This window comes from Lissotriton vulgaris, chromosome 2_1, assembly GCF_964263255.1.
Source record: "Lissotriton vulgaris chromosome 2_1, aLisVul1.2, whole genome shotgun sequence".
Classification (NCBI taxonomy): domain Eukaryota; kingdom Metazoa; phylum Chordata; class Amphibia; order Caudata; family Salamandridae; genus Lissotriton; species Lissotriton vulgaris.
This window is the reverse complement of record NC_141687.1, coordinates 1,284,209,862-1,284,236,453: the sequence shown is the minus strand read 5'-3', so window position 1 is coordinate 1,284,236,453 and position 26,592 is coordinate 1,284,209,862. Positions and strand designations below refer to the sequence as shown.

Here is a 26,592-nt window from a genome sequence, read left to right as displayed (position 1 = left end):
CCTGATAGAAAGAGGTATGGTTAATATGGCGCCCAATTTTACTGACCACTACATTCCCACCTTTACTGGACAAGGTATAAGAAGTTCTATTGATTACGTATTTGTCTCTTGGGGCATGTTTCCCCTTATCAAGGATAGTGACGTCCTTTATGGAACCTTATAGTGACCACTATCCTGTTGCAGCTCAGTTAGTGTTACCTTTTAGGGGACTGAAGTCCATGCCTTTAACCATTCAGCCATTATCCACTAAAGATGCTGGGCGCAGGGTTGTCTGGAGTTCAGGGAACATGAATAGTATTACGTCGCAGGTAATTTCGTTTAGCTCTGCCCTGGTGTCTAGCTGTAATTGTATACTACGTGGCCAACTCTCATCTTACAAGGTTTTGCAACCTTGTTAGACAGTCAAATATCTACTTTCTTAACCCAGTCCTGTAATCAGGCTCATTCCTGGTTCGACATAGCTTGTAGAGAGGCTAAAAATACCATACACAGGGCTTTAAAACAATACCCTCGAAGGCCGATTGTGATTAGGGAAAGTTGGAAGCTGTATAAGCTTGCCATTAAGAAAAGAGAGGCATCATTGAAGGAAGAAAAGTGGGATCTAGTGGTGAGCTCTTGCCTTTCACGAGACCCTCAGGCCTTCTGGAAGGCTGTACAGTCTGTTTGATCTCCCACCCTACCAGCAGACAAAGTAACTGTCCATATCCCCCCTGAGACTTGGGTGACCTTCTATGCTGGTCTTTATTCAGCTGACTTTGCTGCAGAGAATGCCCCACTACAGCTGAATCTAACTCGTCAAAACCTTGTTTTTAATGTAGGGGAAGTCCGGAAAGCAATTGCTAACAGTAAAGGTAAGAAGGCACCGGGCCCAGATGGAATTCCTCTGCATTTATTTAAGGAAGACCCAGCATTCTGGTCCCCGGTACTTACTGCTGTTTTTAATTCAGTTTACAGTGAGGGAGTCCCAAATTCCTGGCGTACTTCTGTTATAGTGCCTGTTTTTAAAAAGGGTGATGTGCATGATCCTAAATGCTATGGTCCAATATCTCTTTTATCCTGTTCAGTTAAAGGTATTGGGAGAGTTGTACTAGACCGCCTCCTGTACAGGATTAATGCAAACCATATTTTGGCTATGTTAGACGGACCGGGAGGGTCGGCCGAGGTTACGGGGAGAGGTCTCCAGGGAGAGCCGTCTCCAACGACTGTACAGATAAGTAACTTCCCCCCCACAGACGGACACCACACAAGATTGAAGGTTAACGAGACTTTATATGCAATTCTTAGGTTACGTCAATATGATACAAGGAGGTCTGGACTCAGGGGTCCCCTCGGTTCTGATCTCTGGTTGAGGAAAAGGGTAGCGGGACAGTCTTAGTTACCAATGAGTTCAATAGCTCTCAATCCTCGAGCTCGGCGGGTTTGCTGATCGGGCCGTGGAGGAGCCAAGCAGGTCCCGAGATGGATGAAGGATGGTCGACGGGCCGTGGAGAAGCCAAGCAGGTCCCGATGCAGATGACGGTTACAACGGTCCGCGGCCTCGCCAGCAGATCCGGACGACGATGAAGGCTGAAGGTTACGACGGCTGTGGCAGCGCCAACAGGCAGGATGATGGTGCACAGGACAGAGCTACGGCAGCGCCAGTAGTCCGTCCAGGATGAGTTCTTCTTTCGTCTCTCGACTCCAAGATACAACTGCCTTCCTGCTCTGGAGCTGCCCCAGTTATAGGGCTGGCGTGCTTTGATGTCCGGACCCTCGCACTTGGAGGTCGGGAGGTCCGGGATGAGGGAGTCCAGACACCCAGCAGGGGGGTGGAGCCAGCGCCCGGGGAGGCGATGGGCGAGCGGCACTGGCCGGGGGAGAACCATCGACACCTCTTCCTCCCATTGACTGGCCAAGTAGCTCGCTCACCTCCTGGGTGGAGGGTGGTGCCGGAATGTCTGAGGCCGGGCTAGGCCCAGGGTTGAGGTCGATCGGGGGCCAGGCTGCCTCGTGGCGAAGTGTCCAAGATGGCGGCCCCGGCTGGGCGCATGGGTCGGCAGTGGATCGGACCCACGAGGTTATCATGCTCGAGGGCAGGTGTCCCTGAGGGGACGTAGGACGTGCAATGGTGGTGTGTGGTGCTTGCGTGACTGGCTCGGGCCTGGTCGAGCCGGGGGAGAGCGGCCCGTCATGTGGCCTGTCCAACATGCGTCCCCCCCAGCTGAAGGCGGGGAGAGTTACCCATCCTCTTGGGGACTCTCTTCGTCGAGGCGGAAAAACCGGGACAGGCCATCCGCGTTGGCGTGGTCGGACCCAGGCCGGTGTTCAACGGTAAAGTCCATACCTTGCAAGGAGATGGACCAGCGTAGCAGCTTTGGGTTTTCCCCCCGCATATGCATCAACCACTGCAGGGGTCGGTGGTCAGTCTGCACCCGAAAGTGGGTGCCAAAAAGGTCGGGTCGGAGCTTCTTGAGGGCCCATACCACAGCGAAGGCTTCCCTCTCTATGGTGCTCCAGCGTTGTTCCCGTGGCAGGAGTCTCCGGCTGATGAAGGCCACCGGTTGATCAAGGCCTTCGGTGTTCACCTGGGACAGGACCGCCCCAATGCCCTGGTCGGAGGCGTCCGTCTGGACGACGAACTCTCGGCTGTAGTCTGGGGCCTGGAGCACAGGAGCGGAACACATGGCGGCCTTTAGCTGTTCGAATGCCGCTTGACACTCTGGGGTCCAGTTCACCTTCTTGGGCTGATTTTTTGACGTGAGTTCGGTGAGAGGCCCCACGATGGTACCATAGTCTTTCACGAACCTTCGGTAGTAGCCCGTGAGGCCCAGGAAGGCTCGTATTTCAGTTTGAGTGATAGGGGGTTGCCAGTTCTGGATGGCGGCAATTTTCAGTTGTAGAGGGGCCACTAGACCGCTTCCCACCTGGTGTCCGAGGTAGGTCACCGACCCTTGTCCAATTTGACATTTGCTGGCCTTGATCGTGAGGCCAGCTCGCTGAAGGGCTTGCAACACTGCTTGGAGGTGGTGGAGGTGCTCGGTCCAATGGTGGCTGTACACAGCGATGTCGTCCAGGTAGGCGGCGCTGAACTCTTCGAGCCCCGCCAGGACCTGATTGACGAGCCGTTGGAAAGTCGCTGGGGCATTTTTCATGCCGAAGGGCATGACCGTGAAATGATAGTGGCCATCGGGGGTGGAGAAGGCAGAACGTTCTTGTGCTCGGGGTGTGAGGCCGATCTGCCAATAGCCCGCCGTTAGGTCGAAGATGCTGAGGTAGCGGGCAGCGCCCATTCGGTCGACCAGTTCATCTGCCCGGGGGATGGGGTGTGCGTCCGTTCTGGTGACTTCATTCAGGCCCCGGTAGTCGACACAGAACCGGAGTTCGGGTGTGGTTCCGGGGGCGGCTGCTTTGGGGACCAGTACGACCGGGCTGGCCCATGGACTGTCGGAGGGCTCGATGACCCCGAGCGTGAGCATCTTGGCTACTTCCGCCTGGATGCAGGCCCGTACCCGATCAGGTACGCGGTAGGCCCGGTGGCGGATAGGAGGGCTGTCTCCGGTGTCCACATCGTGCACACACCAGGAAGTGACACCTGGGGTGAGGGAGAACAGGCTGGCAAATCGTGATAGGAGGGCTTGGCACTCTTGGCGTTGTTCCTGGGTGAGGGTCTCCGAGAGTCGGACCCCATCCACGGAGCCGTCTTGCTCCTGGGTCCGCAAGAGGTCAGGGAGAGGCTCGGAGTCGTCCTCAACCCCGTTGTCTGTGGCCATCAAGAGGCTGAGTTCTGTTCGTGCAAAGTGGGGTTTCAGTCTGTTGGTGTGGAGGACTCGGAGCGGATTCCGGGCGGACTCCATATCGATCAGATAGGTGGCAGGACCCTTGCGCTCGATTACCTTGAAGGGTCCCGTCCATTTGTCTTGGAGAGCGCACGGTTCTGTGGGGGACATTACCCAGACCTGTTGCCCCGGCTCGAATTCAATAGATGAGGCGTTCTGGTCATACCATTTCTTCATGTCCTCTTGACTGGCCTCTAGGTTGGCTTTTGCTAGGTCTCTGAACCGCTGAGACTGGTTGCGGAGGGTGAGGAGGTACCGGAAGACATCTGGAGGACTCTTGGCCGGAGGCATCTCCCAGCCTTCTTTGATCAGGCTGAGTGGTCCCCGTACTGGGTGCCCATAGAGCAGCTCGAATGGGCTGAAGCCTAGGGACTTCTGTGGGACCTCCCGGTAGGCGAAGAGGAGGCACGGCAGCAGCACGTCCCACTGGCGACGGAGGGGTTCTTCCAATCCCCCGATCATCCCTTTTAGTGTGCGATTGAACCGCTCAACAAGTCCGTTTCCTTGGGGGTGATAGGGGGTCGTGAAGCGGTAGGTGACCCCACACTGTTGCCAGAGGGACTTCATATATTTGGAAATAAAGTTCGTGCCTCTGTCACTGACGACTTCTCGGGGGAACCCCACACGGGAGAAGATCCCCATCAGGGCCCTGCCGACCACTGGGGCTGTCACGGTCCGGAGAGGAATAGCCTCAGGGTAGCGGGTGGCGTGGTCCACTAGTACTAGGATGAAACGATGGCCTTGTCTTGTACGCGGGTCTAGGGGTCCCACAATGTCTATTCCGACCCTCTCAAATGGGGTCGTGACTACGGGAAAGGGTTGCAGGGGGGCCTTTAACTTGCGGCCGCTCTTCCCACTAGCTTGGCACGTGGGGCAAGATCGGCAATGCTGGTGCACATCGTTTCTCATTTTTGGCCAGAAGAAGTGGGTCACTAGGCGGCTGTAGGTTTTATCTTGTCCCAGGTGCCCTGCCAGGGGGACATCGTGGGCCAGATTTAGCAGGAAGTCTCTGAAGCGGAGGGGCACCACTAGTACTCGGTTGGCCCCCAGCTCGGCGATTCGTTGCTCGCTGTACAATAGGTCATTGTCCCAGTAGACCCAATGAGTTCCGGAGGTATCCCCTGCGCTTTGGGCGAGCGCTTGTTGTCGGAGTCCCTCAAGGGAGGGACAGGTCTTCTGCTCCTGACGAAATTGTTCTTGTGTGGGTCCCCCTTCTTGAGCCCACTGGTCAAGATTAGCAAGGTCGGAAGGTTGAGCAGGTTCGAGGGGGATGTCCTGGTCGGGGGTCTCGGCGGGGGCGACCGGAGGCGGAGGCGCCGGCCATTCTGGTTCTTCCGGGTGATGGTTGGCACGGGCGGCCATGGACCGGGTGGTGACACACGCCCAGTCTGGGACGCCCAACATCCCCAAGTGTTCTTTTCGCTCCACGGCTGCCCACGGGGAGCTTTCCAGGTCATTTCCGAGGAGGCAGTCCACGGGGGCGTCGTCTCGGACCGTTACTTTCAACATGCCGGAGACCCCTCCCCACTCAAAGGGGACGCAGGCCATCCGACACAGACTCTCCGAGTTGTCGGCTGATCGCACAGGGCAGAGAATGTTCGGTAGATATTGTTCTGGGGTCACCAGGTGGCAGCGGACGGCTGTCACACTAGCCCCGGTGTCTCGAAGGGCTTCGGCCCGCTGTCCATTGATGCTCACCCATTGGCTGTACTTCTGGGTGTTAGCGGGTAGGGGGACCCGCGGGACCATGTCTCTTCCCCCTAAGCACGCGAGAGTCATGGCGGCTGGCTCCCACTCTTGATACTCTTGCTCGCCTGTTTCTTGTTCCTCGGAGATCTGTTCTTCCCCTAGTGCCGCGGCGGCCACCTGGCGGGGTCTTGGACTCTGATACTGCGGGCAGCTTGGGTCGTTTGCATAGTGGCCGACTCGTTGGCATCGGTGACATGTAACATTGGCTCTGTATCCCGGTCGCGCCGGGGTGCTGCCCCGGTTGGCCGGGGGGGTGGTGCTGGTAGCGGGGGCGGCCGGAGTATTGTCTCTTCCTCGTCCTTGGCCCCCTCCTCCTCCTCTGGGTCGGTAGTGACCATTGTTGTTCCTGTTCTGCTCGTAGGACCCATTCCGGCCCACTCGGGTGATCTCCCACCGGTCAGCTTCAGCTGCGAGCTGCCGGGGATCGGTTAGCTTGCTGTCGAGGAGGTGTTGGCGTAGTTCAATGAAGCAATTGTTGGACAGATGCTCCCATACCATCAGATTGAACAACTGCTCGTAGGTCGTGACGTTGTTCCCTCTGATCCAGCCTTCGAAGGCTCGGCTAAAGTACGTTACATAGTCCACCCAAGTTGTACCTGGAATGCGTGTGCAGTCTCGGAACCTCTGACGGTACATCTCGGGCGTGAGGCCATAGCGAGTGAGGAGGGCCGCTTTCATATGGTCGTAGGAGGTCATCTGGTGGTCTGGGAGCTGTAACAGAGTATCGCGGCCCTCATTGAGGAATTTGCCCCATAGGCCGGCTCCCCAGTCGGCTCTATCGATCCGGTGCGCAGTCATCGCGATTTCATATGCCTTAAACCATTGCTGGATGTCGTCTTCTCGAAAATATTCTCGGACCACATCCTTGGGGATGTGCACTTTTTTGTCCGTGGTCCCTGGGGTGGACGGTCTGTCGGGCACCCCTAATTCTTTATTCTGTTTGCGCAGGTTGATCTCGGCTAGGTTCCGCTCGTGCTCGTACGTTAGTCTTTTTTCCTCGAGCTCCCTTTGCCTCTGTTTCTCCTCTCTTTCTTCTCGGAGGCGAAGGTGCTCTAAGTTTATTTTTTGCTCGGCCAATTTGAGTTCTACGTCCATCTTGAGTCGGGCCATTTCGAGTTCGTGTAGTCGGGCTTTTTCTCTTTCTTGGATCTCGTCTTGCGAGAGACCCGTTCTTTGCTCTTCAGGGGCCGTGTTGGTCTTTTTCGCGGTGCTTTGCTCAGGGGTTTCGACATCCCCGGTTTCTGCCCAAGATTCTAGGGCATGCTTAAAATCGTCCTTGGTGCTTAGTCCGGTGGTAGCGATACCTAGTTCGATGCAGAACTGCTTTAGTTCACGATGGCTGTATTCCTCTAGTTTTTCCATTTGGAACTTCTCAGTTGCTCCGCTCTCTTTAGTCGACATTGTTGTTCGTTGTGGGGTGAGCTACTCTCTGTACGTTATGCGGTGATTCGGATCGCGCCGCTGGCCACCAATGTTAGACGGACCGGGAGGGTCGGCCGAGGTTACGGGGAGAGGTCTCCAGGGAGAGCCGTCTCCAACGACTGTACAGATAAGTAACTTCCCCCCCACAGACGGACACCACACAAGATTGAAGGTTAACGAGACTTTATATGCAATTCTTAGGTTACGTCAATATGATACAAGGAGGTCTGGACTCAGGGGTCCCCTCGGTTCTGATCTCTGGTTGAGGAAAAGGGTAGCGGGACAGTCTTAGTTACCAATGAGTTCAATAGCTCTCAATCCTCGAGCTCGGCGGGTTTGCTGATCGGGCCGTGGAGGAGCCAAGCAGGTCCCGAGATGGATGAAGGATGGTCGACGGGCCGTGGAGAAGCCAAGCAGGTCCCGATGCAGATGACGGTTACAACGGTCCGCGGCCTCGCCAGCAGATCCGGACGACGATGAAGGCTGAAGGTTACGACGGCTGTGGCAGCGCCAACAGGCAGGATGATGGTGCACAGGACAGAGCTACGGCAGCGCCAGTAGTCCGTCCAGGATGAGTTCTTCTTTCGTCTCTCGACTCCAAGATACAACTGCCTTCCTGCTCTGGAGCTGCCCCAGTTATAGGGCTGGCGTGCTTTGATGTCCGGACCCTCGCACTTGGAGGTCGGGAGGTCCGGGATGAGGGAGTCCAGACACCCAGCAGGGGGGTGGAGCCAGCGCCCGGGGAGGCGATGGGCGAGCGGCACTGGCCGGGGGAGAACCATCGACACCTCTTCCTCCCATTGACTGGCCAAGTAGCTCGCTCACCTCCTGGGTGGAGGGTGGTGCCGGAATGTCTGAGGCCGGGCTAGGCCCAGGGTTGAGGTCGATCGGGGGCCAGGCTGCCTCGTGGCGAAGTGTCCAAGATGGCGGCCCCGGCTGGGCGCATGGGTCGGCAGTGGATCGGACCCACGAGGTTATCATGCTCGAGGGCAGGTGTCCCTGAGGGGACGTAGGACGTGCAATGGTGGTGTGTGGTGCTTGCGTGACTGGCTCGGGCCTGGTCGAGCCGGGGGAGAGCGGCCCGTCATGTGGCCTGTCCAACAGGCTACAACCCAGAATGGGTTTAGGAAAGGTCTAGGCACAATCGAACAGTGCCTTAATCTCCACCTTGTTCTGGCTAAATACAAATATGCAAAAGGCACCTTTACTCACTTAGCATTCATGGATTTAACCAGCGCGTTCAACTATGTTTCACACTCTAAGTTGTGGGAAAGTTTAGTAAATATGGGTGTCGATGCGGGTCTGCTTTCCTTTCTGAGGCTCCTCCACCACGATCTTTCGGCCTCCATGAGGTATGGTAATGCTGGTGAATGCTCAGAACAGTTTAGTATTAAGCGAGGGGTGTGCCAAGGATGCGTCCTCGCCCCTATCTTATTTCTCCTTTATACAAACGACCTGGAGAAAACATTAGTTGCGGTTGGGGCTGATGTACCGCAGGTTGAGAACAAGGCTGTGCCACCGCTTCTTTATGCGGACGACGCAGTCCTTATGGCAAGGACTGCGATCGGTATAAAAAACACATTTCCAGCTATGTGAACTTTATGAAGGATTTGGGGTTGGATCCAAACTATAAGAAAACTTTCATTCTGATTTGTGGCCCCAAAAACACTAAGTCCTGTAGCCTGAATATAGAGGGTAAAAAGCTGGAAAGGGTTAGCTTCTTCCCGTATTTAGGCCTGGACTTTGATGAAGATTGTACGTGGCATACCTGCATAAAAAGTAGAATAACAAGATTTACACGCACAGTTGGTACCACTTATTCACTTGCAACGACCATAGATAAAAAGCCCATAGCCCCTATTTTAGAGATCTATAAGCGCAAATTTCTATTCCGATTTTAACATATGGTATGGGGATCTGGGGATGTAGGGACGTACATGCTATGCAGTTGGAGAACAGATTTTGCAGTCGTTTTAGCAGTGGCTCCTTCTTTGCCGCACTTTCCCCTCCATTTGGAGTTGGGCATCGAGTAGGTCCAAGATACTATAAATGTGGCACCTCTAGCCACCTGGTGTTCCATATGGACAAATCAAGAAGAATATTTTAACCGGGCAATTTTTAGGGATTGTCTACACTGCACCTGAGGCCTTTGTATCCCTTGGCTCCAATACATTAAAATCTGCTTTACGAAACTTGGGTATTCCTCCCTGTTTGAGCATCCAGATCAAATTGTTAAAGGGGATCGACCGCAAGTTTTGGTGAGCTTCTGACAACGCAAAGAATTGTCCAGGGAATTGCCTGTAGTAGCCAAACCCACGGTCAGGGATTATTGCTGTATACAGGTTCCTCCCTACATTGCCCCGTATCTAACATATGGAAACTATGTGCATGAAAGGTATTTGTTGTCTAGATTCAGGCTGGGATCTTTTTGTTGGTTGATATGCTTCCCCCTGGGTCAGTATTCATCAGAATCTATTACGGTTTGCCCCTGTGATGAACCTTCGAGTCAAACCATTTTACATTTTGTATTTTTTTGTCAATTTTATCTTCATTTTACCAGGAAATTTTTAATACCTCTCTTAGGAAGACACACATTTTCAATTTACAAGTGTGGAGTGAGTGAACCCCAGGCAGCATGACTCACTCACACAGGAGTTCTTGCACTGCACCTGCATACTCAGCATGGTTTAAGGAAACTCGACCCACTCCCTCCCAGGCATCGAACACATATTTACCAAGAAACTCTGAGAAGAGCCTGCCTGCTGCACTGACGGCTGGTGGTGTGTGTGTGCCTTGTGAAAGTGTGCACTGAAGGCTGGTGGTGTGTGTGCTCGGTGAAAGCGTGCACTGACGACTGGTGGTGTGTGTGCCCGGTGGAAGCGTGCACTGACGCCTGGCGGTGTGTGTGCTTGCTGAAAGCGTGCACTGACAGCTGGTGGTGTATGTGTGCCCAGTGGAAGCGTGCACTGACGGCTGGTGGTGTGTGTGCCCGGTAAAAGCGTGCACTGACGCCTGGTGGTGTGTGTGCTTGCTGAAAGCGTGCACTGACAGCTGGTGGTGTGTGTGCCCGGTGGAGGCGTGCACTGACGGCTGGTGGTGTGTGTGCCTGGTGGAATCGTGCACTGACAGCTGGTGGTGTGTGTGCCTGGTGGAATCGTGCACTGACGGCTGGTGGTGTGTGTGCCTGGTGGAATCGTGCACTGCGGCTGGTGGTTGTGTGCCTGGTGGAAGGGTGCACTAACGGCTGGTGGTGTGTATGCTTGGTGGAAGCGTGCACTGACGGCTGGTGGTGTGTGTGCCTGGTGGAAGCATGCACTGATGGCTGGCGGTGTGTGGCTGGTGGAAGTGTGCACTGACGCCTGGTGGTGTGTATGCCTGGTGGAAGCGTGCAGTGACGGCTGGTGGTGTGTATGCCTGGTGAAAGCGTGCACTGAGGGCTGGTGGTGTGTGCTTGGTGGAAGCGTGCACTGAGGGCTGGTGGTGTGTATGCCTGGTGGAAGCGTGCCTTGACGGCTGGTGGTGTGTGTGCCTGATGGAAGCGTGCACTGACGACTGGTGGTGTGTGTGCCTGGTGGAAGCGTGCACTGACGGCTGGTGGTATGTGTGCCTGGTGGAAGCATGCACTGACGGCTGGTGGTGTGTGGCTGGTGGAAGCGTGCACTGATGGCTGGTGGTGTGTATGCCTGGTGGAAGCGTGCACTGACGGCTGGTGGTGTGTATGCCTCCTGAAAGCGTGCACTGATGGCTGGTGGTGTGTATGCCTTGTGGAAGCGTGCACTGATGGCTGATGGCGTGGGTGCCTTTTGGAAGCATGCACTGACAGCTGGTGGTGTGTGTGCCCGGTGGAAGCGTGCACTGATGGCTGTTGGTGGGTGTGCCGGGGGAGGCGTGCACTGACGGCTGGTGGTGTGTATGCCTGGTGGAAGCGTGCACTGACGTCTGGTGGTGTATGTGCCTGGTGGAAGCGTGCACTGATGGCTGCTGGTGTGTGTGCCTTTTGGAAGCGTGCACTGATGGCTGATGGCGTGGGTGCCTTTTGGAAGCATGCACTGACAGCTGGTGGTGTGTGTGCCCGGTGGAAGCGTGCACTGATGGCTGTTGGTGGGTGTGCCGGGGGAGGCGTGCACTGACGGCTGGTGGTGTGTGTGCCTGGTGGAAGCGTACACTGACGGCTGGTGGTGTGTGTGCCTGGTGGAAGCGTGCACTGACAGCTGGTGGTGTGTGTGCCTGGTGGAAGCGTGCACTGACGGCTGGTGGTGTGTGTGCCTGGTGGAAGCGTGCACTGACGGCTGGTGGTGTATGTGACTGGTGGAAGCGTGCACTGACGGCTGGTAGTGTTTGTGCCTTGTGGAAGCGTGCACTGACGGCTGGTGGTGTGTGTGCCTGGTGGAAGCGTGCACTGACGGCTGGTAGTGTGTGTGCCTGGTGGAAGCGTGCACTGACGGCTGGTTGTGTGTGTGCCTGGTGAAAGCGTACACTGACGACTGATGGTGTTTGTGCCTGGTGGAAGCAGGAGCATTCACAGTGATAGAAGACACAAATGAAACTGACGAAGAGGGAGGGGGAGAAGGGAGGGGGGGGAGTGGGAGCAGAGGAGCATGATTCACAGCTAGAAGACACAAATGAAGCTGACCAGGAGGGAGGGGGGGAAAGGGGGGGTAGTGCAAGCAGAGGAGCCCGATTTACAGCAATTAAAACACAGATGGCAGCTGTGCACGTGTACGAGCTCGTGAACGCAAGCTGTAGGCCAGCAAAAGCCTCTGGTGGCACTTTTAAAAGCCACTTACTAAATGTCTCGAAGAGACCGCGCATGCGCTGTCTCAGGCGAGACCTAAAAAGGGTAACGTGCACCAAATGTAGGTTATTAAACCTGTTCAGCATGTGGTCACAGTTTGTCCATTAACACTTGATAGAAACTTAACCACATTTGTAGTGTGTTGATTACCTTAAGTCCACAAACCCTATAAGACACCCGTCACAATGACTGGATGTCATCAGTAATGTAATTTGAGATGTCATGAGTGATGTAATTTGAGATGTCATGAGTGATGTAATGAAAGGTCATAAGCAGCACATTATGGGCACACTAGCTATAGTTACTTCACTAAACTATAACTAAACTATAACAAAGGAATTTAAATGTTATTTTATTTTTAATTTTAAATGTTAGTACTTGGTTTCAACACCGAACTGTAACGTCACTTTTAACAATTGGTATGGTGTGTTTTACAACTCACGACCCAGCAATGCAGTGCTCATGATCTCACATATGACATTACTTGATGTTTTAATTTCTCTATTCATGTGGAAGACAATTTTGTTATTGATATCATCTTCATTGTAATGATTTTTTATAATGAGCTATTTTAGACTTATTGCTTTTATTTCCTACTTTTGAAATGTTACTGAATACTTTATCATTGGTTATCTATGGTATATAACTGTGGGTCTTTTTTGTGCTAATAGTTAGTGGTGCCTGAAGGATGTTCTTAAGATGAGCAATCTGTAGAAAGATGATCTACCAATAACATTGTTACCAGAAATAAGTAGCGGTACAAAAGGGGGTGGTGATGGACGGAGCATCTGAATCAATCAAACACTCACACCCAGTCAAAAGATCTGGGTTTAATCCATCACCGTTCTTTAGCCCACTCTGCCACCCCAGTTCAGACATGGCTATATGCAAATCAGTCTGACCCTGTGCCTCATGGGAACAATCCAGCCCGAACTGCCAAGCCATGTCTTCCCTGGACCGGAAACAAGCTTCCGAGGACCGGTTTCTGGCATTCCAGCCTTCTTCAGCCCGGCTTGCTTGAATCCAGTGGCAAAGTGAGCAAGTGACTAGTCTGAACTGGGGTGGCAGAGTGGGCTAAAGAACGGTGATGGATTAAGCCCAGATCTTTTGACTGGGCGTGAGTGTTTGATTGATTCAGATGCTCCGTCCATTACCACCCCCTTTTGTACCGCTTTTGGCCGCCATAAGTGTGGCAGGGTATGCTCAGACGTGAGTCCCTTGCTCACTTTGCCACTGGATTCAAGCAAGCCGGGCTGAAGACGGCTGGAATGCCAGAAACCGGTCCTCGGAAGCTTGTTTCCTGTCCAGGGAAGACATGGCTTGGCAGTTCGGGCTGGACTGTTCCCATGAGGCACAGGGTTAGACTGATTTGCATATAGCCATGTCTGAACTGGGGTGGCAGAGTGGGCTAAAGAACGGTGATGGATTAAACCAAGATCTTTTGACTGGGTGTGAGTGTTTGATTGATTCAGATGCTCCGTCCATTACCACCCCCTTTTGTACCACCAAAAATAAGTAGGTTTTTCTTCATTTTTTGGGAGGGCATGGTGTTTTGGGGGTGGCGTTCTCCTATTGCCCATCATTTAACAGCTTTAGGACGTGTTTAAATTTTTCTTACAGTTAAAGCATCTCTTCTAAGCTTTGCTTCATTTGGGTTTTCAGTACCTTTAAACTCAACTGTGAGTGTGCTTCTCTCACTCCCATTTTGGAATTGGAACTTGTAGTTATTGCCAAGAGTTGGTGCTGTTCCTTGGGGCCTCTTTCTACCATTACACCGCTGTTTGTTTGTTCGTGGGTGCTGTGGTATTTGGGGCAGTGTGAGCTCGGCTTTTCTGTTGGTCTTCGACAGATGCAATTATTGTATACCTTTTTCTAGCTGGATTCTGATGGCTGGTCAGTTCTAAACGAAAGCTTCACCCATCTCTTCTGCACCCTTCCATCTTGTCTCTTTTGAGCTTTGTCTACATGCCAGCGTAGATTCTCACTTAGGGATCCCTTGACTTAATTATGCTTTTGCCACCTTCTCTAGCCTTTGACTGGTTTTACATTGCCCTTCTCAGGTCCTGTCCCTACCCTTGTGCGCTCATTGGCCACACAAATACTGGTGATGCTTTCTGCATGGCATGGCACTCGGTTACGTCAGCGCTCCATGGCCACCATGCAGTCTCAAAGTGCCATAATTGACCTATTTCCATTTGTACTCCTGTACTTTGGCAGTTTCTTTCTAAGTTTTTTTGCAAGGGTTAAGGCATGGCCCTATGGGTTTGTGACCTGGCTACAGGGAAACACAAATTCACGTGTTGTAGAAATTAGCTATTTTCTAGACGCATTTTTGGCTTTTAGGGGTGCGCATGTGCGGTCGTCCGAAAGTGCATGTGGCATGTACAGTCTTTCAAGCAGGTTTTTCTTCTTTCAGGAGATTCTGAAAGGAATTCAGGATGTGACCATCAAACGGGAGGAAACCAAGAAGAAAATGGAGCGGGAGAGAAAGGAATTCTCTTTGAAGGAGCCAGATCTGAAGATAGAAACTGAGAAGCTTCGTGAGAAAAACGAGAGGTAATACTTGTGGCTTTGGTTCTTTAGGGCCACTTATAGTCCCCAAAAATTAATTTGTCGAATAACAGACAATAAACCCAGACCATGGTAAAAGCCCTGTAATTGTCCTTGTGAAAACATTGCAAGTGCTTCAGGAAAAACATTATAAATGCTCCCTGAAAACTTGTAACCATGCTGGCAAAAACCCTGCAAATGTTACCTGTATATACTTTCATATGCCTCCTGGTGTGATTTAACTAGAGCAGTGGGAGAAAAAAATTAAACACTAGACACTGAGCCTTTGGGGGGGGAGGGGGGAGGAGGGAGGTGTCCTGGTCGCCATCTAGAAAACAGAAAACTACTTAGCCTTAAGGAAATCACTTGCAATCTCCATAGCTCCATTTGCAATGATTGCATTTAAAGTTTGGTATTCAGAACTACTCCTTCAAGACCAGACCACGTCTGGAAATGGATTTTGGAAGGCATCACATGCTGTGTTTCGAGGTTGGAGAGTGCCGCATCTTAAATGTTTGCCCCAGTTCTCATTTTTGAAGGAGAAACTACTAGATAGGTATTTTGTGGTATTCTAACATTCCTATGTAGTGATGAAGAAGCACTTGTTACTGTATTTCCTTTGTTGCATACACTATTTAGGCACTCTCTTCTTATATTTTTTTACTTTTCTTTCTCCATTGTAGACTATTAAAGGAACAGGAAGAGAAGGAAAATAAAGTGGTGTCCCTTGTAGCAGAGCAGTCTGAAGAAAAGTAAGGCTTTGTGGAGGGCATACTTTGATTATGATCTACTTTTGTCCCTCTTTTGTATTTCTCCTGTATTATTTTTTATTGTGGTTCAACCTATTCCTGTGAAGAACTGGATGCTGTAAATGTCTGTCAAGTTTCCTCCTTGATTGCCTCAGGAAAGGGTTACTTCTAGTGGCATTAGTGCCGCCCTGCAGTTAATAGTACACATGAAATGTTGCAAATGTCTCCTCAAGAGGTGCTAGTTGAGAGGAGAAGGTCACAAATAAGAGAAAGCATGCTTGCCATGCACCCCTTGCTTGTTAATGTTTCTTTTATAAATGATTTAAACAGGAACTGACGTCATAGGCAAAGATACAATTTCGTCTTGGATTGAGACCGTAGGCACAAATATTTGGATAGACCACCTTCTTGAAAAGTACAATTTCTTAGGATTAACCATTCTCCTTTCATCTAACATATGGTGTTGATTAGGCCCATGAGGAAGAAGTTTGACTCTGATGCGGAACAACACAGGCTTGCCGCCACTCATCTTGTCAGTTGCTTATCGCAAATCACGGCGCAGTCCTCTCGATAACCACAACTGTGGATATGCCTTTGCAGTGTAGGCCGCTTGGACAATCCACCCACTGAACATGGGAGTCCTGCCACAAGCTGCCTGACTGGGTGATAATCGCGCTGTCGTCTTTTGAGCACTAAGCTCTTCTGAAAAACCCTCAGTATGGCTGTAACCGTGTGTTCCCCTCTTGAAAATCCACGTTTAGTAAGATACTGCTGGAGAAAATGACGAATAAACAAAACAGCACAAAAAAAATCTGTATCTTTCAAAGAGCCCTCATTACATAGATACTTTTCAAGTGATTCAAGAATATTAGATGACATCAAAAGATCAGCCAAACACATATTCCAGTTGTCCTTGTATCATGTTTAGCAGAGGTTCAGATGGATCAGCAACGTATTGTTTCTGTTGGAAGGAAAAGAGACAGATTGCATCTGTCAAGTGCAAATCAACTTCACGAAAAAGCCAAAAGATTAATGACAAATGGATCAAAGTATTATGTTAGAATGTTTACTGGCAATGTATGAAGAGGAAGAAAATGCGAAAGCAAACATTGTCTCCTGACACACAAGGAAAGAATGTGAACTTGATCTTGATTTGTCATTATGTTTCTTCATCTTAACTTGAGAGTTGCAAAAACTTTCAGAAAAAACTGTTTATGCTTCTGTAACTGAACCAAATAATTAGTAGAGCTGGAACCACAGGATCAATATGAGGAGAAGGCAAAGCACTTTGGTGACAACCTTACATACATCTTTATTTAAAGTTTGAAACTGTTAACACAATAACAAAATCTGAATCCCAGCGCTGCTCCAATAACCATTCATTTCATTTTATTCTTTATTTTTATTCACAATAAAACCATAAAAGTCACATAAAAAAGACAATAGAAGAAAGTACATTTCATGCTGGCATCAGTGGGGGAATCAGAAAATAGGAGCTGAACATCTCTATTTAGAATTTAAAAAGGCGATCGTGATCAATAATACAATAACTCGTCGACCCAATGAATCCTATTAAAAATACTTAAAATAATTAAAATCTAGACATAAAATATTTTAAAAATGATTAATTCGATCAAGAAACATGATTTCTACAGGGCATATTATTTCCAACAATCCCATTTTTTTGTTGTTTTTTTGTTTTGTTTTGATGTTTGGGCCATATATTTTAGCTTATAAGCATGTAGAATGATGCAAATTAATTTAAAATCATTGTTTTTTACTCTATTCTTTCCCCCAAAAAGTTATTAACATGTGAGTTTTAGGAAACTTGTAATCCCTTAGAATTTCAGTGCCACTTTAACTCTTATAAGACTCACATTGAATAAAAACCTGCTAATACTAAAAACAATTTTTTGGGATGTATCTGTTTTCAAAATTCTTTCTGCCTCGGTGTATGTTCTGATATTCAAGTTAAGACAAATTGGTTTAATCCATTTATTCCTTGCTTTGCCATATGCACGGCAGAAGAATAGAATATTCAAATCGTTCTCCTTTGAGGTATCTTTGCATAGTTCGCACCATTCATTATTATTTTTATTCCTGTTTACTGCCCAATTTGATGTATTTGCATTAATATTTAGTACAGCATACTTAAATTTCATGTATAGGGCTTTAGCCAATGGGGGACGTATCATGTCTATAAACATTTCAAAGCTGGCTATTCCCTTATGGAAAAGGAACTTAGATGTTAATGTACCATTATCTGCACTATACATAAACTTATTTTGGATGTAAGTAAAAAAAAGTGGCTTTTAGTAGTGTTTTGCTGCACCCAATCAATTGTGTCGGTGCTTCCCAAAAATTTGTGAGACCTAATTCCTCGAACCAGAAGGAAACCTGTTTTATCCACGGAGTACCCCTGCCTTTGTCAATTTCTAAAATCTCTTTGAGGCCCTCTTTGTAACTGGTTAATTCAGGGGTTATCCAGAGTCACAACCAAAGTAATAGGGGTCTTAGTACTGCGTGGTAATCCAAACGTTTAACATTTAGATCCATCAGAATGGGTATTAATGGTGTTCTTACTGGTAACCCCAGCACCCTCCTAATGATTTTGTTTTCTCCCGGGTTCAAAGGTCCTTTTGCAATGTGGTCTCCAGATTTCGGCACCATATAATGCAGCTGCTTGTACTTTGTATTTATATACTTCCAGGGCAGGAGTCATTACTTTAGAGGTGCTCCTACCATGCATTTTTATTATTGGGAATGAATTTTAAAGTTGGGCAATTTTTTTTTCCAGCTGCTGCTCCAGGACAGCTTTGCATCCAGTGTTATCCCTAAAAAATTAAAACAATGTACATACTCTAGCTTTTGGCCTCTGATAGATAGATTCTGCTTAAAGGACTTGTGTGGGTTTATGGCCATGTACTTTGTTTTGCCAGAATTTATTTCAAGGCCCTTTTCATTACAATATGTATCAAAATAATTCAATAAAGATTGTAGACCTTTGGGGGTTCGGGATATAAGAATGGTATCGTCAGCGAATAAAAGGGCTGGCATGAGATCCCCCCCCCCCCCCCCCCCAGTTTAAGAGAATCATGTGCACAGCCCAATAGATAACTAGGGATGTCGTTAACATAAAGAGAAAATAGAGTGGGTGCCAACACGCACCCATGGCATGTCTGACAGGAATTACCTCCCTCAATTCACCCCTTGGGCCCCATCTTACTTTTGCGAAATTGTCCTCATGTAATCTTGTTATTTGCTTTAATAACTCTGCGGGAACCCCCTGTTGTTTTAGAGATTCCGAAGGCAAATTCCGAGGCACAAGATCAAAGGTAGCTTTAAAGTCTATAAAAGCTATATATGTGGCCTTTTTTTATATTTATGTATTTCCAGCATAAACATAAAAATCTAAAAACCTGGTCGATTGTGCTCGTTTTTATTCTAAATCCCGCGTGGAATTTTGAAATCACCTTATTTTCATTGAGCCAATCATTTAATCTCATTAACATGTGTCTAGAATACATTTTTTGTAAAATGTCGATTAAACTAATTGGTCGGTAGTTTCCAGGATCATTACGATTACCTTTTTTAAAAATGGTGACAATTTCCGCCCCTTTCCAAGTTTCCGGTATCGGCGAACCACCCGCTATTGCGTTACAAAGACAATTAATATAAGGTCCCCAAACACTGTCATTATGTTTTAATAAATCATCCGGGATTTTGTCAAGCCCTGGGGCTTTGCCTGGTTTGACTGCTTTAATTGCTAAAAGTGTTTCTTCCAAGCTAAAGTGCAGAGTGTTTATGTTTGAACTGGGAACCACTGGTATGAGGCCGGGTAGTTCTTCTATTTGATTGTCAGCATATGTTATGTTATGTTATGTTATTATCGCTTGTATAGCGTGCAGATGCCGCAGCCAAGAGGCGTCCCGGCGCTTTCAGGAGATGGTAAAACACAACACAGCAAAAGTGGACCAAGCAGAAAGCTAAACTGAAGAGAATAAGAAGGTTTTCAGAGCCTTCCTAAAAGGGAGCAGATCAGAAATGGAGCGGAGAGTGGCAGGTAAAGAGTTCCAAAGTACTGCCGCCATCACTGAAAAAGAGCGGCCGCCCATTCTAGCTCTTTTAAAGCGTGGCACCATGGCAAGATTTGAGCCTGAGGAACGAAGGGCTCTGGAAGGAACATAGTGCTGGATTGTCTGCGATAAGATGGGGTGGGGAAAGCAGACTTAAGAATTTTAAAAGTCAAGCAGAGAGCTTTAAACTTAATTCTTTGCCCCACAGGCAGCCAATGGAGGTCTTGAATCGTGCGGCGAGCAGACACAAATTTTGGGAGGCCGACCAACATCCTGGCCGCCGCATTTTGCACCCTCTGAAGGCGAGCCAATTCAGCCTGATTTACACCCCAAAACAAGGAGCTGGCATAGTCCAATCTGGTAAGAACCAGAGCTTGGACTATGATCTGTCTGGTGTCCGCATCAAAAAACTTGAAGATGGGTCGGAGACACTGCAAGGCACCAAAACAAGTACCAGCTACGCGCTTTGTGTGGGATGTGAAAGAGAGTTTGTCATCGAGCCACACCCCAAGATTCCTGACTTCGGCCACGGGGATGGGAACAGGGCCTAATTCAGATGGCCACCATTGATCACCCCAGAGTCCACTTTCCCTACCAAAAATAATGACCTCGGTCTTAGAGGCATTAAGTTGGAGTCGGTTGTTAGCCATCCAGCCAGCCACAGCTTTAAGGGCTGACTGAAAGGTAGGGGCATCCATGTTGGATCACCATTGAGTGCCACCGCCAGCTGTGTATCATCGGCGTATGACACTATGGTGAGACCAAAGCTATGGGCTACCTCCGCCAGTGGCTGAACATATAAATTGAAAAGGGTAGGGCTGAGGGCCGATCCCTGCGGGACACCCTGATGGATGGAACGAGAGGCCGAAACAAAGGGGGGAGTGGATACTTTAAAGGTTCGATCCGCGAGGAAGGAGCGGAACCATTCAAGTGCTAACTCTCCAACTCCAGCCTCCATGAGACGGTGTAGGAGGATCTGGTGGGAGACCGTATCAAAGGCGGCACTAAGATCCAATAGGATCAGTGCCGCCGTCTGACCCTGGTCCAACATCCTCCTAATATGTTCCACCATGACCAAGAGCGCTGTCTCGGTACTATGGCCCGCCCAAAACCCATTCTGGGAACTGTCCAAAATATTAGTTTCTTGCAGATGGGCAGACAGGATATGATTAGCATGAGATTCTGCTAATTTAGCGAGCCAAGGAAGAAGGGAGATCGGCTGGTAGTGTTCAGATTTAGTAGGGTCAAGGGCAGGCTTTTTGAGAATCGGAATGACAGTCGCCTGTTTCCATGCCCTAGGAACACTGCCGGTAGTAAAGGACAGATCCATCAAACTGTGCATTGCAGGGTAGCAGCACTGGGCGAGTTCCCGGAATTGAGTAGGTCTCATAGGATCATCCGGGGAGCCAGTTTTGACTTTAGACGTCAGAGCTAAAAACTCCTCCAGAGTAGGGCTAGGGATGATAAGCAATGGCTTAGCGGCCGTGGATACAATGATGTTCTCCCTGATAGGGGACTGCGAGAATGACCTATAAATAGCTTCCACCTTTTCCACAAAAAACGAGGCCAGATCCTCACAATGAGCTAGTGAGGCTTCAAGAGTAGTGGTATCGGTCTTTCTGCTTGTAAGGTCATTGCAAACTCTGAAGATAGCCTTGGTGGGATTGGTGCTGTTCTTAATCTCCAGCGAATAGAAGGCAGCCCTAGCCGAACAGATGGCCCGATGGTAGACTCTGGTGCAGGCCCTATAGGCTGACTTAAGGTCAGCATCATAGTTTTTGCGCCATGCACGTTCGGCTTTTTTGCAGGAAGATTTAAGCTTTTTGAGAGATTCGTCATACCAAGGACTAGAGGGACTCGATCTAGTCTTACTCCATCTGGCCGGTATAAGGGTATCTAATGAGTGATTTAACCAATCACAGAAATTATCATACCCACTGGAAACTTCTGTAGGTGGTTGGGGATGATGTTTCGCCAGTAACTGGTGAAAATGCTCAAGATCTAGATTTCTCCATGGGCGTTTGAGAATGACAGGAGCATTATTTCTGGGGGTAGGCGTAGAAGTGAAAATGTGAGCTTCGATCATATAATGATCGGTCCAGACCATGGGTCTCGGTTGGAGCACCGAGATATTGGTGGTGAGGTTCGTCACGAAGGGATCTAACAAGTGTCCACCAATGTGAGTAGGTGATTGTACTAGTTGGCTAAGTTGGAATGCTTCAAGATCCGCCAACAAGCATTGGACCGAGTTGGAAAGAGGAGCTTCCATGTGCAGATTAAGGTCGCCAATGATCGTGAAGTTAACCGTTTTCATAATTAAAGAGGCGACTACCTCCGGGAGGCTGTGGCGGAAGGCGCCCTCAGGACCGGGCGGCCTATAGATTAGTAGTCCCGAAAAGGTAAAATGGGGGCTCACCGTGATGTTGAAATGCGCGCTCTCACACCCTACTATGGTGGTAGGTTTCCAGGCGCAAGGATAACAAGATTTAACCGCCACTGCGATGCCTCCGCCTCTAGTGTTCCGGTGGTGTGAGTACATGGTATAGCCTGCAGGGAGGGCTAGATTGATAATCGCCATGGATTGATCGTGTAGCCAGGTTTCAGTGAAGAAAAAGATATCCGGATTATCATCGGTAATCAACGAATGCACTTCCTGATTGTGACAAGTCAAAGATCTGACATTCAGATGAAATATTTTAAGGGTAGTTTGGGAGGCACCGCCTGAAACAGAGTCAGGCTTGTGAACACGGGGCGATCTACATTGGAGACTTAAAATGGCTTAGGGAGTTTGAAAAGGCAGGTGGGGCAGTGAAAAGGGCCACTAAGCGGATCCAGGGTGCCATGATGGCAGTCTCTTACCTCCTGACGCAATGAACGCAGGCTAGCAGCAGATATCATACTGAGAAAGCCAGAGTCCCCTGCCCAAGCCCTGCCTAAGCGCTGACGGGCGCAGACGGGCAGGACTCTGGCTTGACTCCGGCGCGAGTCAGGCGCTGCCGCTGCGCGTCACCGCTGCATGACCGATTGAAGGCTGAAATAGGCTCTGCAGGCCAAAATCTCGCGAGAATGCGCGAGAGTGCCCCAGCCCGATCCAAGATGGCGCTCCGATAAGTCCCCCGGTACCCCGTGATCCCGGACCCGCCAAAGGCAGTGGTGATGGTCCCCAGGGGGGGTTTTAAAGTGCAAGAATGAGGCCAGGGGGGGCGCTACGATTAAGAACAAGGTAAAGTGAACAAAAGTAAAAATAAAATACAAAACGGGAATTTAAAATTGCAGTTGAGCAGGCAAAGAGCGCGACTAGCGCAAACGAGTTCGGTGTAGAGTGGTCACCTTCTCCAGGCTGACCTACCGTCACTCGCTGCCTGAAATAGGCTCTGCAGGCCGAAATCTCGCGAGAATGCGCGAGAGTGCCCCAGCCCGATCCAAGATGGCGCTCCGATAAGTCCCCCGGTACCCCGTGATCCCGGACCCGCCAAAGGCAGTGGTGATGGTCCCCAGGGGGGGTTTTAAAGTACAAGAATGAGGCCAGGGGGGGGCGCTACGATTAAGAACAAGGTAAAGTGAACAAAAGTAAAAATAAAATACAAAACGGGAATTTAAAATTGCAGTTGAGCAGGCAAAGAGCGCGACTAGCGCAAACGAGTTCGGTGTAGAGTGGTCACCTTCTCCAGGCTGACCTACCGTCACTCGCTGCCTGAAATAGGCTCTGCAGGCCGAAATCTCGCGAGAATGCGCGAGAGTGCCCCAGCCCGATCCAAGATGGCGCTCCGATAAGTCCCCCGGTACCCCGTGATCCCGGACCCGCCAAAGGCAGTGGTGATGGTCCCCAGGGGGGGTTTTAAAGTGCAAGAATGAGGCCAGGGGGGGCGCTACGATTAAGAACAAGGTAAAGTGAACAAAAGTAAAAATAAAATACAAAACGGGAATTTAAAATTGCAGTTGAGCAGGCAAAGAGCGCAACTAACGCAAACGAGTTCGGTGTAGAGTGGTCACCTTCAGCATAAAGGTTGCTAAAATGCTCCTCCCACGTCTTTGCGTCTAAAAAGAGGTCCTTGGCATCCCTACTTGTCTTGCTACCCTTGGCTATTATACGCCAAAAGCCTTCATGGTCTTTAGATTTAGCCGCTTCAATTAGCTCTGTCCAAGGGTCATCCTCCCACTCTCTCTTTGCTTTTTCTTGAATTTGCTTGTATTTAATTCTCTTCTCTCTTGTTTCTATTACATTGTTCTTTTTTATTGCCAGTAAGAGATCGGCCTTTGCCTCTCGACACTCCTTGTTGTACTACAAATTGGCACCTGATTTTACTCCAATTCCTGCTCTGCCTTGTTCGCCTGGTATTTTACGAAATATTGGTACTAGTGCCTCCTGTAACTTAAGGTGTGTAGCTGTTATCGGGAATTCCACTTCTAGGGCGTCTAGGTGTAACTGGATAGCGTCTGACAAAAACATTATATATTTGTGTCGTGGATTCCACCTTGCCTAATATATTCGGCCACTTTAGGGCGCGACGATTGTTACTCACTATGCTACCATCGTACAGAGGCATTATTCCCTCTTTGTTCAGAGCTTTACCAACAAAGAGGTCGGGTTTTATGAGCAAATGCAAAGGTCGATGGTCGCTCTAACATCTACTTTCAAATCTAACATGTTTGACCAAAAATTAACAGATGCTATTATATAATCAATACAGCTCCTAAAAGCGCCACTGCAAAAAGTAGGACTATTAGGTTTATCTGATGATAAACGGCCGTTACAGGCTCTGAGCCCGCGCCCTGTTGTTAATTTCATTATCTGAGCAACTGCTACAGTGCAGGAAACTGACGGGCTACTTTGCAGGGCAGGAATATTGTATAAAGGGTTTCCTCTCTGGTGTTCAAGAGTGATCTAACCTTCTGCGGCCAATAGAAATTTACTATTATGCAGTCTCCGTCTATTTTTTGGGGGGAATCGACAACCCATTCCACTCTTCAAACCATCAGTATTTATAATAACCATTCTACATAGACATGTTGTTTTACAGTCTCGTTCAGGCTATACAGGCTTCCAAAATATATAACTGAAAGGACATGGGCTTTCCAGCTTCATTGTTGTCCACCAACATAATTCTTAAATCTATCAGCACCCTTCCATCCTAGATCATCTTCAAACACACTTGTCATCTTCTACAGAACCTTCCGATGAGTCACTCTACTGTGCATATGGTCCCACATAATCCTCAGCAAAACATGTAATTATTTCTACCCAGGTTTGCAAGTCCATTACCGACCCTTCTTCCCTCCTCAACTCTTGCAGTCAACATTCCTCCCCAACAACCCATTCCATAAAGTCCTGTGTCAAATCTGAGCTGCAGGGGGGTGAGGAGAAAGCCAGTGGATGTTTTTTCACCTTTTAGCCAACTACAGAATGAGTGCTGCAAATCTATTTCATAGTTTGTAATCTTCCCTTGACTCAGTTGCATTGTTACTAAAAAAAACTTCTGCCATTGCTAAATAGGAAGCCCAATTCTCTAGAGTTTCATTACAGTAGTTTCCTCTGTTTTCTCATTAGACTTGGCATAATGAAAGAGAAAAAAGTGTCATAAATTCCTTATCGCTTACACAGAGGTTATTCTAAATGTGAAAGATATTGATGTCCTCTCTTATAAATGGTACGAGCCAACCTTGCAGATACAAAATGTCTACCAAAACATAGAGCCATTTCTTCTTCTCAAAGTGACTTGGGCATGGGAGAAAAATTGTCCAACTTTAAAAAGCTGTTTACTGTACCTATTCCTACTTGAGATCCTTCTGAAAGTGGAGGATCAGCAGGGGATAAGGAGGGATAAAGTGGCTGAACTACTTACCAAGTCACTTACAGAAGAAGTGTTTTGATATTATTTGCCAAGATTCCGAAGTCACTGGTAGTGGCTGTAAATCTCCAAAAGGCTAAGAATGTAATCATTTGTGTTGGACACGAACAGGACAGGCAAGAAAATGTTTTCAACATCGGAATGAGCAGATGGCTGCCAAAAGATTGCAAAACGAAATCTAACCTCATCTTAAATACTTCTCTGTGACCCGAAATGGCATAGTCATGACACGTTCTTATTATATCAACTTATAGTTCTTTGTTCAAGACAAACATGTTTGTTAACTGAAATAACTGATTTATTTGAACCAAATCAGTCTTAAGATGAAGGTCCTTTGAGTCCTTCAGATCCATTTGTTCCTGAGTGTAGGAAGGTGGATACCAGACTATGGTTACCCCAGATTTTTTGCCTTGTGTTTAGCTGGTTTTCGACTTAGCCTGGGACTCTGATTAGCAGGGTCCCAGGCCAACTATCTGCTCTCTCTGTAAAATGGACTCCATGTACCCTAGATACAACACCAATTTGGTACTGGACACCTTATCAGCCCCTGTACAATGCACTATAGGTTCTCAGGGCATAGGTGCATCCAAGGCCTACCAGGGACTGCAGCATATCTTTTGCCACCCCTGGCTGGTACTTAAATCGACACAACTGGCTGATCACTCAGCTGGGGCAAGGTGGTGTAATCACCCCTAGCTTGGATATAGTATACCTATATCTAAACCTATATCTGGACACATATATACCTATCAGTCACTCCTATGGCAGGCCTTAACAATCCTGGAGGCAGAGTGCTTGGTTTTATGTGAGATGGTGCTCTAGCATAAGCTGAGCCTGTCTGCAGTGGTCGGAACCATTTCCATACTGCTGTTCCGGAATATTGCCATACCATATACTCTTAAGTGCATGATAATCCTCGCGGTTACTTGCTAACTTTGGTTTGGCTTTATCAAAACATGTCGTGTAAGGTGTCATACGCTTTGGAATACTACCCCCTCGCCAGTCCTGGCAACGGGGGTAGCATTCCACCCTTCTAGAGAGAGAAGACATGTTACTTTGCTAAAACGCGGTTAATCCTAACCAGAGCCTCAGCATCACAAAATGGATGCTGCTGCCACGGACACAAGTCTGACCTCCTACTGCTGACCGAAACTTGGCAGGGGAGGCCTGGACAAAAGGTTTCCTGTCGCAGGGAGGTGCTACACCTCCCCAGACAGGAGATAGTGGATTGGAGTAGGGAGGGCTGAAAGAAACTAGACACTGCCTGGGGCACACAAGGTGTCCCATGCAAAATCCAGTCAAACCGGTTCTGGGGCACTCCAGCCCCAGTCCTGGCGCGAAACTGGTCAAAGGGAAAGGGGTGTAACCACCCCCTTCCTTGGTCCCACCCATAGGAGGGACCTAGCTGGTAATCCAGCCCACAGGTTTGGAATAAAGGTGGGAGCAGTGCCAACGCACATCAGATTATCCTTACTGAAACATATGAAAGGAAACTCTGGACCCTTCGGCATCCTACTCGACGTAGAAGACTGAAGAATCTCCCTTGTGGTCAAGGAGTGACCACCCCGTGCAAACAGGCACCATCCA

At 49.0% G+C, this 26,592-nt stretch overlaps 1 protein-coding gene across 3 annotated transcripts in view; it reads left to right on the top strand.

The window, feature by feature from the left end:
* Positions 1 to 26,592, top strand: part of RNF214 (ring finger protein 214) — a 232,873-nt gene that overhangs the window by 68,341 nt on the left and 137,940 nt on the right. For all 3 annotated transcript variants that reach the window (XM_086957033.1, XM_086957035.1, XM_086957034.1), the window contains exons 6-7: positions 14,198 to 14,337; positions 15,015 to 15,083. In XM_086957033.1, coding sequence (XP_086813159.1) covers positions 14,198 to 14,337; positions 15,015 to 15,083 — 209 coding nt within the window. The remainder of the gene's footprint in view (positions 1 to 14,197; positions 14,338 to 15,014; positions 15,084 to 26,592) is intronic.